The sequence below is a fragment of the Syngnathoides biaculeatus genome, chromosome 1 (assembly GCF_019802595.1).
Source record: "Syngnathoides biaculeatus isolate LvHL_M chromosome 1, ASM1980259v1, whole genome shotgun sequence".
Lineage (NCBI taxonomy): Eukaryota > Metazoa > Chordata > Actinopteri > Syngnathiformes > Syngnathidae > Syngnathoides > Syngnathoides biaculeatus.
The window spans coordinates 13,119,997-13,133,012 of NC_084640.1; the positions used below are offsets into that span (position 1 = coordinate 13,119,997).

The window sequence follows — 13,016 nt, forward strand, 5'->3', positions numbered from 1 at the left end:
TTAAGTCCACCCAGCTGGTGGTCCGCCCCCGCCTTTTTGACTTCACTAACCCCCTCCTTCTTCCTTCCTTCCTTCCTTCCTTCCTTCCTTTTTTTTAACTACTCTCCAGGCTCAGTCTGAATCCTCGGTGCGACCTGGGAAAAGTGTAAACGCCGCCCTAGGAATGAGACCGCCATTCCGAATGAAGAAACGGAAGAGAAGGAGGACTGAGGTGCAAGATAAATCGCAAATGGGCTAAGTAAGAATGTTTGTTCATTGGTATTTTTCAGAAATAGCGATAAAATCTTCTGATCTTAAAATATATCTAACATATTTTCAGAGATATTTTTTTTTCTTTGAATAGCAGCCATGGCGAGATGGTTCAAGGAGTTCCCCATCAACCTGAAAAACGGTACCAAAACGTCCGCCTTCAAGACGGGTCAACGCAAAAACTCCTCCGGGGACGACGGCGGGCTCGTTGGCACCACCCTCCTACCCGGACGGAACCGCAAGAACTCTCCTACGGAGCTGAACAGGGGGCAGAAAGATGGCAAACCGCGGGACGGTCTCCCCCTGGCCGGCAAAGGCCGCAAGAATTCCAGAACAGAACTGGCGGCGGTGTCGGACGAGATCAGGAACGGGAAGGGCGCCGCGAGCTGCGCTTACATCAGTAGAATGGTCCGTGTGGACACGATGGACAAGAGCCCCAATTTTGACCCCGGTACCGTCGCCAGTCACCAAGTGGTACCAGATGCAGACAAACAGGCCGAGCAGAGCAAAATGGACTCGGTATGTTTTCAATTATTTTTTTCCCAATTTCATTTTATTTTGTAAGTATTTTATTTGTATTTTATTCTATTTAATATAATTTCTTTAAATTTCCAACATTTCTTTTATTTTGTTTATTATCATCACTAATAAATAATTTATCACATAGCCTATATAAATCTGTACAGATCCTAAAATAAACATGTAAATACTATCTAATAACACATAAAATGTGTTGCTAAATAACAACAATACCCTTTGAAAAAATCTGAAATATTTTTTTACTCTCGTATCTTATCCTTATAATATTATCATTCTTTCAATTTCTAACATTTAATTTATTTTGTTTATTATCATTTCTAAGAAATAATTCATCACATAGCCTATATAAATCTGTACAGATCCTAAAATAAACCTGTAAATACTATCTAATAACACATAAAATGTGTTGCTAAATAATAACAATACCCTTTGAAAAAAATTATAAATATTTTTTTTACTCTCGTATCATATCCTTATAAGATTATTAATTTGCTCAAAACTTGGAAAAATATTCCCTTGTTGAGTTTGCTTCGCATCGTTTGCACTCCATCCGCACTCCTCCCATTGTGTCTTTCCTATCTTTTCATTTGACTTCCCTTCCTTCCCTCCATCCTCACAGCCGTGCCGCACCCTCAGCGTAACGCACTTAAAAAAAAAAAAAAAACCTGTTCTGGTAACTTCCCGTTCATTTGTCGCTGCCGCTCCCCAGGTAACCATCCTGGAGGACTACGCGGACCCCTTCGATGCCCACCGGACGCGACAGCAACGGGAATCAGAGCGAGTGGGCGACAACGACGGCTACATGGAGCCTTACGATGCCCAGCAGATGATCACCGGTACAGTTTTTCCCTCTGCAGTTTTTCCCCCGGGGGGGCCTTGGACAATGGGTGCAGTTTCCTCTTTCCTGTCTATGTTTCCCCGTGCTATTCTCCACAAAGGACGTGGGTGCTCCTGGCCAGCCTCCTCCTCCTCCTCCTCTTCCCTAAATGGAGCTGACGGACCACTTATCAAAAAAAAATTCCCAAGATCCAGGAAGAGCGGCAGTCCGTCATCCAGTCACCTTTCATTGCATCACTCCATTGTTTGAACTGGTTTATGTGCAGCGCTTTTGTCTTTGGTGTACTAGCGGGATGTGGTCATGTGACTGAGTGGCAAATTTCAATAACCTGTTGCACAGCAGACAGAATTTACGGAGCACAATGGTTTGAAATTCGGTCGTAGGTATGAAATGATAAACGTCAGGTAGGAATTAACTTGTTGTTATTATTATTAAAGGAGTCACTGTATGTATGGATGGATGGTGTCCGTATCTGCCCTGCGACTGACTGGCGACCACTTCAGGGTGTAGTCTGTCTTTCGCCTGAAGCTAACCGGGATAGGCTCCAGCTTTCCGTGACCCTTGTGAGGATAAGCGGCATGGATAATGGATGGATGGACGTATACAAGACACTGATGGTGTAGTGGTACGCACGCCTGCCTTTGGTGTGGGCAGCATGGGATCGATTCCTGCTCAGTGATGGCGTCGATATCGGCCCTGCAACTGACTGGCGAACAGTTTAGGGTGTAATAAGCCTTTCGCCCAAAGCTAGCTAGGGTAGGGTCCTGCTTTCCAGTGACCCTTGTGAGGGTAAGCGGCTTGTATGATGGATGGATGGTGTCGATATCTGCCCTGCGACTGACTGGCGACCAGTTCATGGTGTAGTCCGCCTTTCACCCGAAGCTAGCTGGGATAGGCTGTAGCTTTCCCGTGACCCTTGTGAGGGTAAGCGGCTTGGACAATGAATGGATGGATGGATGGATGGTGTCGATATCTGCCCTGCGACTGACTGACGACCACTTCAGGGCGTAGTCTGTGTTTCGCCTGAAGCTTGCCGGGGTAGGCTCCAGCTTTCCCGTGACCCCTGTGAGGTTAAGCGAATTGGATAATGAATGGATGTACGTATACGAGTCACTGGTGGTGTAGCGGTACACACGCTTGCCTTTGGTGGGGGCAGCGTGGGATCGAGTCCCGCTCAGTGATGGTCTCGACTGACTGGCGACCAGTTCAGGGTGTAGTCCGCCTTTAGCCCGAAGCTAGCTGGGGTAGGCTCCAGCTTTCCGGTGACCCTTGTGAGGATAAGCATCTTGGATAATGGATGGATTTATTATTATTACATTTTAAATGTATCCAAGTGTTTTTTAGATTATTGAAACCATTGAACGTTTTAAATTTTCCCTTCTGTGGCTCCACTGGATTTCGACAGAGGGCAGCTCTGATGTAGACACGACTTTAATCTTCCTTCTCTTGTAGAAATCAGACGGCGGGGATCCAAAGACCTCCTGCGAGTGCAAATGGAAGCGGGTGAGATCCTAATGGACGGGGGTCAGCCCGAGGGAATCGGCGAAGGCGAAGGTACAAACGCTACGTTTTTTTGTATGTCACAATTTTAGGTACGCCTGCCTCATTTAAAGTAGTGCTTCCCATACTCCCATTCCAAACGTCAACCGCAAAAATAACCATTTTGCTAGACCGCTACTTTCCCGTCTTGGATCTCGGCGCGCGTGTCCGTAATGAAATGTCCCGTGACTATTCAACACGCCTGACAATTCGGCACTACTCTCGGCGAGGCAGCTCACTATGAGACCTCCGGGGGGCCGCCCAGAGACGATGCCCCCCAGAAGCAAACGCAGCATCATCAGCACAAGAGGCAGAAAAGCTGGACGCAGAAAATCCTGAGACCCTCAACGCAGACCCCGTCGTCCTGCTCCAGTCCGGGAAGCCCCCCCGAAACTCTCACCTCCTCTATTGACCCCACACGACCCCTTGAGAAACAGAGGTAAGCAACCCAAATCCTTCAGCATAAAAAGGAACACCAGATGCTGAAAATACTATATTATCGTTATTGCTCTTCATTTATCGTACATGTTTATCCGTCAGCTGGTACCACGGTTCCGTGACCCGTCAGGAAGCCGAGCTTCAGCTGCTGGCCTGCAAGGAGGCCAGCTTCCTGGTCCGGAACAGCGAATCGGACAGTAGCAAATACTCCATCGCCCTCAAGTGAGTGTTGCCTTCAAGTGCTTCTAAAATGATCCCGCAATACTTGTCGACCATATGCTTTACTCTATATTCAATATCAATTTATCTTACTTTATCGCTACACCGACCGGCTAGAATAAAAATAATCAAAATGCTATCTGTGTGCGCGTTTGTGACGCAGAACACGGCAGGGGTGCGTCCACATCATGGTGGCGCAGACCAAAGGGAACGGCTTCACCCTGGATCAGAACGGCTGCGTGTTCCCCAGCATCCCGGAGGTGGTGCACCACTACCGCACCCGCCGGCTGCCTTTCAACGGGGCCGAGCACATGACCCTGATGCACCCCGTGCCTCGCGGCCTTTAGCCCCATCCGCCAGCGCCGCCCCGTATGCCACCCGTCGTCGTCGACCCCGGGGGGGAGTTTTTGGACCGAAGACGTGATTCAAAAATACGTTCGTTTGCGGTATCCTTCCGTCCATTTTCTTAGCCGCTTATTCTCACAAGGGTCGCGGGGAGTGCTGGAGTCTATGATTTGCAAGAATGAAAATTAAATCATGAAATGACATTTTCATTCCAAAAATATCATTTGATTCACACTAGATGGCACAACAATATTTTAATAATAAATGAAACTGTAACAAATATTAGTTATATATTAACATAACAAAAGTTCCAATTATTTTGTGAGTATTTTCAAAGTTTCACCTCTATGTGGCCAGTGAAGCACATCGGGTACTTGTGCAACATTCATAGCACATTTATCAAGCCTACTTTAAGTGATTTTTTTTTTAACATATTTTTTTATTTTTCATGACATTCATATCAACCTTTTGAGTGTTGCAAGTTAAACTGACTCTCTGCTTCCCTCTGGTGTCCATGATTCATTACTACACAAGCTTTCCTAAAACAAAGAACTGATTGTGCTCTTCCTGCAGGGGTAAAAAAAAAAAAAAAACATGAATAAAACCTCTGTCATACAACTTTGAGATAAGATAACACTGGGCAGCGATTTGACGATGCCTCTGAGCACTATGAATCATAACAAGACTGCATCTTGGTCACCTTTATTATAATCAACTCTCAGCCAATCCATCTTGATTTAAAATATATGAAACAATTGTATTGTTGCTGCTCAAATGCTTGTTTTTTGGAGTACTTTTTCCATCCTTGGTGTAACATGAAGAACTTGTTTTTTTTTTTTAAGAAAAATCATCCATCCATCCATTTTCTTTGCCGCTTATCCTCACAAGGGTGACAGGGAGTGCTGGAGCCTATCCCAGCTGTCAAAGGGCAGGAGGCGGAGTACACCCTGAACTGGTTGCCAGCCAATCGCAGGGGAGATAGAGACATCGTGGCGCCTAGAAAAATCATTTAAGTTTAAAAAAAAAAAACAAGGGAACTAATGTTTGCGCAAGTGTGCACACCCCCTTGCAGTTGGGATGTGGGTGTTTTCCGAATTAACCATTTACATTCAAACTGCTGTTAAAATGGTCGTCAGCACAGCAACCGTTTTAAAAGAGCCTTTAAATACCCCCCCCAATCCCCTCTTTAAAAAACTCAGCTGTTTTTTGGGGCGTTTGAAGAAGCATGGAAGCAAATAAAAAAACAAATTAGAAATATTTTTTAATGAAATGATATTTCTTATACAAATTAGCTTTGATTCCTGTAAAATATTTTTTTGCCATTTTTTTTCTTATCTCAATTTGTTTTTCAGTTATATATATTTTGATGGAAATGTCATTTTTCAGATTTTTTTCCTTGTCAAAAACCTTAATCAAATAATCACGATCAATTAATGATCCCATAAAATGTTCATTTTCAGAGTACACTTTTTTTTTCATTAAAATTTGTTTTTCCTTGTCAAAAAGGCTGATGAATCAAATAATCATGATAAATGAATGATCCCATAAAATTTTCACTTTAAGAGTACACTTTTTCCATTAAAATTATGACTCTTTGAATTTTTCCTTTTTTTTTTTAATAAATGGGTTGATTGCGGGTTGCCGAATTGGCAAACCCGTCGCTCGGGGGTTGTTCATGATACCTTTTACCACATCATAAAAGGTGAAATAATTTTCAAACTGCGATTGGTAAAACGCGGCGCGGTGTATCAGCTGGTAAAGCGTTGGGCTCACAGTTCTGAGGACACGGGTTCGATCCCGGCCCCGCCTGTGTGGAGTTTGCAACGATTTTGCAAGAAGCCTGCAGGTTTTGCTCATGCTTCTTGACCAGCATGACGAAAAGCGTGCATCGGGCGTGGAACGTTAATAGGTGATCAATTAAATCAAACAAATATCCTCACGTTCATTCCTGATGTGTTAAATGAAAGGAATCCACCTTCACAAGGAAAAGCATTCCCCGATGCTCTGACATACGTTTGTAATCTTGCCTTCATTATGAAGTGGAATGCAATTCAAATAGCTGAACTTCATATGAACTGCGGCTACCTTAAGGACGAGGCGAACAAACACCCACACAAAGTGCACGTAAATCACGTTGCATCACGTTGGCCGCCCGCCATCCTCGAAAGGAAGCCGGATTGTCGTCTTTGGCCGAGGCCTGGCGGATGGATTGCAGATGTTTGTTGGAGCCCGACACACCCCTCGTGTGCATTTCTTGTTATTTGTTGAAACGCATTTTTGAAATAAATAAATCAGCAATCTCCCCGTTCGCCCCCTCTCTGGTCCCAAAGGCATCAATAATACGAATAGCAAAAAAAAAAAAAAAAAAAAACAGGCAGTGGGCGTTGTTGACGTCTCCCCTTCCGAGGCGACGATCAAAAGCGTCAAAACATGTCGCCCCGCTCCCTTCATCAGTGGATAAGCAAGAAAACACATTGTCTGTGAAACGTTTGATGGATTTCATAATACAGAATTCTGGATATTGAATTTGATTTTTAAATCAGAGGAAACAAGTTAAAATTTTCTGTCTGAAATAGGACGTCGCAGAGACGACAAATGAATAATGCGTTTAGCATGTATTTTCCCATTGCGAGTCCTTATTTACAAAATTATATCTGACTGACTTAAATTTAATGTATTTTATGACCAAAAAAATGCTGAGTTTTTCTGCTATATTATGATGATAGTGTTTCACGGCGTATTTTGGAAAAAGTTAACATGTCACGGAAATCGGGCGCTAGGTAATATGCAAGGTTTCATGCTAGTCACGGTGTTCTATGTCTTACCTTTTCACTTCGCCTTTTTTGCTTTACCAAGTCGAATTAAAAATCCTTCATGTTACCAGAACTGAAAATATGTCAAGGTCACGCGACCAGTTTTAATCCTACATGTCAGACTTTGAGGAAAAACCCCACCATAATCCAACCTGTAAACCATGTCCTCCACACGTTTTGGGAGTACCAACATGGCGGTTAACTGGCTTCAACCAATCCACGTGTATGCGCTAGCCGGTCTTTTTTAATTTTTTTTTTTTTTAGATCAGTGGAACTCACCTGTGGTAGTTTGGAGCAGGCTTGTTGTGTTCTAGGGTCAGAGGTTATTCAAAGATCTTCCTCGATTTTTCCCGATTGCGATAATCCGCTAGTTGTCTACGTTGAAATGAAAATCGCCCGCAAAATGGCAGCAAAAGGGAATGCGTTTTTCAACTGTTCACGTTTGGTAACACAAAAATGCTTGTAACATCTCAACTACATCATTTATGATATATGACTGTTTGAAGTTTTGATACAGATTTTGACAAGAATCATGGAAATTGACACTCTAGATTTGGCGTGGTGGGCCACATAAAATCACGTGGCAGGCCAGATCTGGCCCATGTGCCTTGAGTTTGACACCTGCGATATAAAGTTTTGACTGTCCTCTCGAGTTCCTCTCCCAGAGGAAGAGGTGGGGCCCCAGAAAACATCCATATTATTTGCCGCTTATCCTCACCAGGGTCACCGGAGTGCTGTAGCCTATCCCAGCTGTCATCGGGCCAGGAGGCGGGCTACACCCCCGAACCGGTTGCCGGCCAATCGCCGGGCGACGAGTCAAGACGACTCTCACTTTTATTACTTTGGCCTGTTTATGAATTGTGAGCGCCGTAATGAATACCGTAATCCATATCCGGACTCCTCGCAAGCCCTTAAGGTCTCCTTTCCGCCGCGCGGGGACGCGTTTCATCAAGCCGAGGAAAGCGTCTCCGGTTCCATCCCCCGAGAGCTGCACCTGGGAAAACAAGTCAATCACGAGCCGTTATCTGATATATTTGATTTCATATGCTTTAATAGAACATGAATAGAACACGCCACAGGGTGGAGATCCATATTTTGTGCGCGTGTACACTGCTTAAACCACACGTATGTGGCGACCACAACGCTAATTGCTTTTGAGGGCGAAGCATGTGCACGGGTGGAGTCATATCGTCATATTTATATGAGCTCCTTTGAAGCGCCGAGCCGCTAAACGACATACAGTGATAGGCAAAGTTATTTCCCTGCCGGTCGCAACCGACTTAACGGAACTCTCTGCCATCCGACTGGGTCAAATGTCACCCGTTCAAACCAGCCAATCGCCAGAGGCTTGGAAGCAGTTGGTTTTTTTTTTACTCACGCGATGATGGTAAGGAAGAAATCTGTCTTTACAGTGAAGAAAATAAGTATTTGAACACCCTGCGATATTGCAAGTTCTCCTACTTAGAAATCATATAGGGGTGTGAAATTTTCAACGTAGGTGAATGTCCACTGTGAGAGAGATAATCTTAAAAGAAAAACCCAGGTCAAACGTTTCCTGTTGTTGTTCACCAGGATTGCACACACTGCAGGAGGGATTTTGGCCCGCTCCTCTACGCAGATCTTCTCTAGATCAGACGGGATTCTGGGCTGTCGCTGAGAAACATGGAGTTTCTGCTCACTCCAAAGATTTTCTATTGGGTTTAGGTCGGGCGACTGGCTAGTCCACGCCAGAACCTTGATATGCTTCTTACGGAGCCAGTCCTTGGTTTTCCTGGCTGTGTGCTTCGGGTCATAAAAGAGGAAAGAGGTTGTTCCCCAAAATCTCACAAAACATGGCCGCGGTCATCCTCTCCTTTATACAGCGCAGTCGTCCTGTCCCATGTGCAGGAAAAAAAAAAAAACTAAGCATGATGCTACCACTCCCGTGCTTCACAGTAGGGACGGTGTTCTTGGGAGGGAACTCATCATTCGTCTTCCTCCGAACACGGTTGGTGGAATTATGACCAAATAGTTCCATTTTGGTCTCATGTGACCACAAAACCTTCTCCCATGGTCTTTGGCAAACTTGACGGGCCTTGACATGTGCTGGTCTCTTTCTCACAGTGGACATGTTCCTACGGTGAAAATTTCAGACCCCTGCATGATTTCCACATGGGAGAACTTGCAATATAGCAGGGTGTTCAAATACTTATTTTGTACAAGGTATACGAGACTGCAGTATGACATATTCCGACCGGTCCATGCCAGAACAATACTAAAATGGTCTTGTCCGCGTGTATATGAGGTTCTACGTGTGTGTTCCGTGTGGCGTAGACCGGACTATCTCATGATACCACAATTCTAGGACAGAACAATTCTGGGATGGTCTTGCGCCTGTTTTTGTTTTTGTCGGACATTCGTTTACATCCGACACCTTTCATTACGGGAACGTTTTTCTTTGTGGGGACATTTTAGGTCAAGAATACAGCTCGGGTGGTTTTGTGCATGTTCTTTTGAGGCCAGTTTGATGTTTTCCCTCCGCGTGCGTGTCTGTGTTTGCACGACCCCGCGAAGGACGGTCCTCGCAACTTGCACATTCCTGTGTGATTATAGCGCTGCCATCCAAGCGCCATTCTGGTCTACTGTATGAATCCACTGTAAATTGATTTTTAGTCACACACACACTTCCCTTTTTTTTTTCCATTGCCTCTTCTTTTCCATTCCCCCCCACGTCCCCTTGCTCCGTCGAAAGTGTTCCACGTGGCTCCGAGTCCGACATCTGGGTCAGCTTAGGTGCTGACGAGGCTCGCGGGATATCGTTTGGCAGGATGTGGGAATGCTCGGGGAATGCTCGGGAATCCCCAAAACACACGCGTACGAGTACCTACCTACACGTCGCGCAAGGAACACAGGACGACAAAGAATTTGGTTAAATATCAGATTTAATAATTGGAAAGAATGTATGAGTCATTACCAAATAAATAAATAAATAAACAGAGGACTACAAAATAGGCGCAAGAAGGGGGGAAAAATAAACATTCCGGTGCTCAACACAATAATATAATCAGCCATAATTCAATATTATGCCCACATTTTAGTCATGTGAGACCAGTTACAAGTCCTTTCAGCGCAAGAAACTTTGAAAAAGCTGCCGTGTTGTGCCCGAAGAGTGAAAAACACACGTCGCGTTTTAAGAGCCGCAAACTGTGCCCGCAACCTACACAGTGCTGTGCAAAAGGGTGTCTGTTTGTTTTTTTTTTTTACTACTCCAAAGATGATCCACTTAGGCAAATGACAAAAAAACCAAAACAAAACTATGCGGTTGGGAAAACCGAGCCGCATTTAATGCATCATTTGGAGCAAGCCAATTTCACTCACATCCACAGAAGCAAACAAGGGAGGCAGCCAAGCGGAGACTGCGGGTCTCGTTTTACACTCAGTCGTGTATGTTTCCTACTTTTTTCCTGTCCTGTGAAAGTCATTTTGCACAGCGCTGTACACGTTGTTTGAACATTGCGCAAGGCCCCCCCCCCCAAAAAAAAAAAAAAAAAAAAAAACTGCTCCTTATCTAAATCCCGTTTCCCTCCCCTCCCCCTTCCTTCTACTCCGCCGCCTGGCCGCCCTTGGGCTTGTCGTCCGTCTTGAATTCCAGGAAGAAGTCGTTGCAGGCCACGGTGAGCGCGCCCATCAGGATGATGAACTCGGTGAAGTCCACCTCGCCGTCGTTGTTGGCGTCCAGGTCGTTCATGACCTTCTCCACCGCCTCGTTGTCTTTGGAGTTCTGCCGGGGCGGAATTGGAAATTTTGGGCCTGCCTGTTTGTCGCCTTGGCATACCTCCGCCACCCTCGCGCTTACCCCCAAGTAGCTTCCCAGCTCCTCCAGCAGCATTTCCTTGAGCTCGCCCCGGCTCAGCGTGTACTTGTCGCCCTCCTTGCCCGAATACTTGTGGAAGGTTTTAATGAGCATCTGCATGGCGCTTTCCAGGTTGGAAGAGGGTTCTTTGGACATTCTGAGAGAAAGATTGGGGGGGGGGGGCAGGTCAGTTAATTTCGGTCAGCAAATGCCCGCTCCGGACCCCCACGCAACTGGCTTGCATGTGCGTTCACATCAGCAAGGGTGGATGGGGGGGGTCCGGAGCCACCAATAAGAAGATTCATAAATGGATCAGCAAGGTGAAAAAAAAAAGAGGTTGTGAGGTCAGTATGTCTGTCTGTATGGAATGTGGACCGTAAACCAGGAGGTTTATGGAACTGGTTTATGGTCCTGGTTTAAGAAGGAGTCAGCGTGATTAAAAAAAAAATGTCTCAGGAGACATTAATTGGACACTCTAAATTGCCCCTAGGTGTGATTGCGGGTGTGACTGTTGTCTGTCTCCGTGTGCCCTGCGATTGGCTGTTCAGGGCGTACGCCGCCTCCTGCCCGTTGACAGCTGGGATAGGCTCCGGCACTCCCCCGCGACCCTCAAGAGGATAAGCGGCAAAGAATATGGATGGATGGACGTCTCAGGAGAAATCCCATAATATGATTTTAAAGGGGCGGCACGGTGGATCAGATGGTTTTGTATTGAGTATTGACCTCACCGTTCCGAGGTCCCGGGTTCAATCCCGGACCCCCCCTTTGTGTGGAGTTTGCATGTTCTCCCCGCGCCTGCGTGGGTTTTCTCCGAGCGGGCGCTCCGGTTTCCTCCCACGTCCCCCAAAAACATCAATTGGACACTCTAAATTGCCCCTAGGTGCGATCGTGTGACCGTTTGTCTCGACGTGCCCTGCGATTTGGCTGGCGACCAGTTCGGGGCGTACCCCGCCTCCCCCCCGTCTACAGCTGGGATAGGCTCCGGCACTCGCCGTGACCCTCTTGAGGATAAGCGGCAAAAAAAAAAAAAAATGCATGGATGGAGGATTCTAAAGGGGATTTTTGTTTGCGTCAAAATTGCATCACACTGTCACATCGTGGGGGTCTCGTGAAGTGCGGGGACCATAAATCAGGTCTACAGTTTTTTTCATGTTTATGTATGCGTGAATGCATGCGTGTAGCGGTGTAAAGATGCATTAGGTCATCTTTTTTTTTGGGGGGGGGGTGAGGGAGGCTTTCAAATGATCTTACACACATTGTGTCAGGCATCCCGGCGCTTCCGCTGCTACCACGCTGCTGTGGGGAACGTGCACAGACACACAGAAGAAGTCACCGTCAATCGCTTCGGGTCGCGGTTCCGAACAAAACACAGGAACACGCACTAGGAAACTCGGAAAGAGGAGTTCAGAACATTCAAGGAGATCCGGCCAGCGTATAAAAGGATCGGGTTGCCCGCCCCTACCGTGGATGTGTCATCATCAAAATGGACACCGGCAGTGAAACACAAACCTCACCCGGGTCACCCGGGACGCTCACGGACCGAGTAACCTGAGGTGCTCGATGAGACCAGGTCTCCGCGCTCACCTGGTCACCCGGCATCCTTAAATCGCCAAAGCTATATTTAGAACCGGGATGAAACGACCGTGGCGAAAACCAGCGCAAAAATCCAACAAAACGCAGTAGAAACCGAATATTGTAGTATGAACGGAGTTCAGGACAATAGTGGGAGCACAAAACTGGAGAAAAACCAAATTATGAATGCAGGAGCGTTCATATCCATATAAAAAATTCACATCGTGTGGCGCTCTCGCGGCATTTGCGGACCGCAAATCTGGAAAAGCCCATCCCCTTTTACGGAGCGCAAAAAGAATAATACGTTATGAATGAAATCATACACGAGTGTCGCTATCTTGGCGTCGAGTCGTGAAATGTCTCTTTGGTGGTCTTACCTGGCGAAGGGTCCTCCGGGGTCCTGGACGAGGTGTGGAAGGAGAGAAAAGGGAGAAAGCCGAGGAAGGGACGGATGAGGCCAGAGCGGGACGGTGGCTTAAATATCACCTCGTTCCTGCTGCTCCTCCTCTTCCTCACCCCCAAACGTCCTTCACCCTGCCTGTCCCCTCTTCATCCTCTTCCTATCCACCCCCCCCACCCCCCACCCCGAACGACAAATCCTCGCAGGTGCGTTTTGGCCCCCGTTTATCCC

The 13,016-nt window shown here is 46.3% G+C and overlaps 2 protein-coding genes across 7 annotated transcripts; one reads left to right on the forward strand and one right to left on the reverse strand.

Annotated features, from left to right (window-relative positions):
• The first annotated feature begins 115 nt into the window (after positions 1 to 115).
• Positions 116 to 4,668, forward strand: LOC133499612 (SH2 domain-containing adapter protein E-like). 2 transcript variants are annotated; one of them, XM_061817834.1, is made up of 7 exons: positions 116 to 238; positions 344 to 768; positions 1,499 to 1,625; positions 3,080 to 3,181; positions 3,401 to 3,605; positions 3,707 to 3,826; positions 3,987 to 4,668. In XM_061817834.1, the coding sequence occupies exons 2-7, from the start codon at positions 349 to 351 to the stop codon at positions 4,168 to 4,170; spliced, it is 1,158 nt and encodes a 385-aa protein (XP_061673818.1). In that variant the 5' UTR covers positions 116 to 238; positions 344 to 348; the 3' UTR covers positions 4,171 to 4,668. The 2 variants fall into 2 exon arrangements, with proteins under 2 accessions (XP_061673818.1, XP_061673810.1); XM_061817826.1 differs by having other exon boundaries at positions 134 to 238; positions 320 to 768.
• Positions 4,669 to 10,516: 5,848 nt separating this feature from the next.
• On the reverse strand, positions 10,517 to 12,901 carry s100s (S100 calcium binding protein S). Of its 5 annotated transcripts, none has more exons than XM_061818152.1 (4): positions 12,763 to 12,901; positions 12,069 to 12,106; positions 10,817 to 10,970; positions 10,517 to 10,741 (listed from the first exon to the last, which is right to left on the reverse strand). In XM_061818152.1, exons 2-4 carry the CDS (start codon positions 12,080 to 12,082, stop codon positions 10,562 to 10,564), a joined length of 348 nt encoding a protein of 115 aa, XP_061674136.1. In that variant the 5' UTR covers positions 12,083 to 12,106; positions 12,763 to 12,901; the 3' UTR covers positions 10,517 to 10,561. The 5 variants fall into 5 exon arrangements, with proteins under 5 accessions (XP_061674136.1, XP_061674170.1, XP_061674162.1 ...); XM_061818186.1 differs by having other exon boundaries at positions 12,065 to 12,106; XM_061818178.1 differs by lacking the exon at positions 12,069 to 12,106.
• Between the last annotated feature and the right edge of the window lie 115 nt (positions 12,902 to 13,016).

What these genes read in the sequence shown, in the direction of transcription:
- LOC133499612 (XM_061817834.1), top strand. Translation starts at nt 349, where the DNA reads ATGGCGAGATGGTTCAAGGAGTTCCCCATCAACCTGAAAAACGGTACC. An exon ending in AGCAGAGCAAAATGGACTCG is followed by an intron (nt 769 to 1,498) that starts GTATGTTTTCAA and finishes GCCGCTCCCCAG; the next exon opens with GTAACCATCCTGGAGGACTA. An exon ending in AAATACTCCATCGCCCTCAA is followed by an intron (nt 3,827 to 3,986) that starts GTGAGTGTTGCC and finishes TTTGTGACGCAG; the next exon opens with AACACGGCAGGGGTGCGTCC.
- s100s (XM_061818152.1), bottom strand. An exon ending in AGCTGGGAAGCTACTTGGGG is followed by an intron (nt 10,742 to 10,816) that starts GTAAGCGCGAGG and finishes CCGCCCCGGCAG; the next exon opens with AACTCCAAAGACAACGAGGC.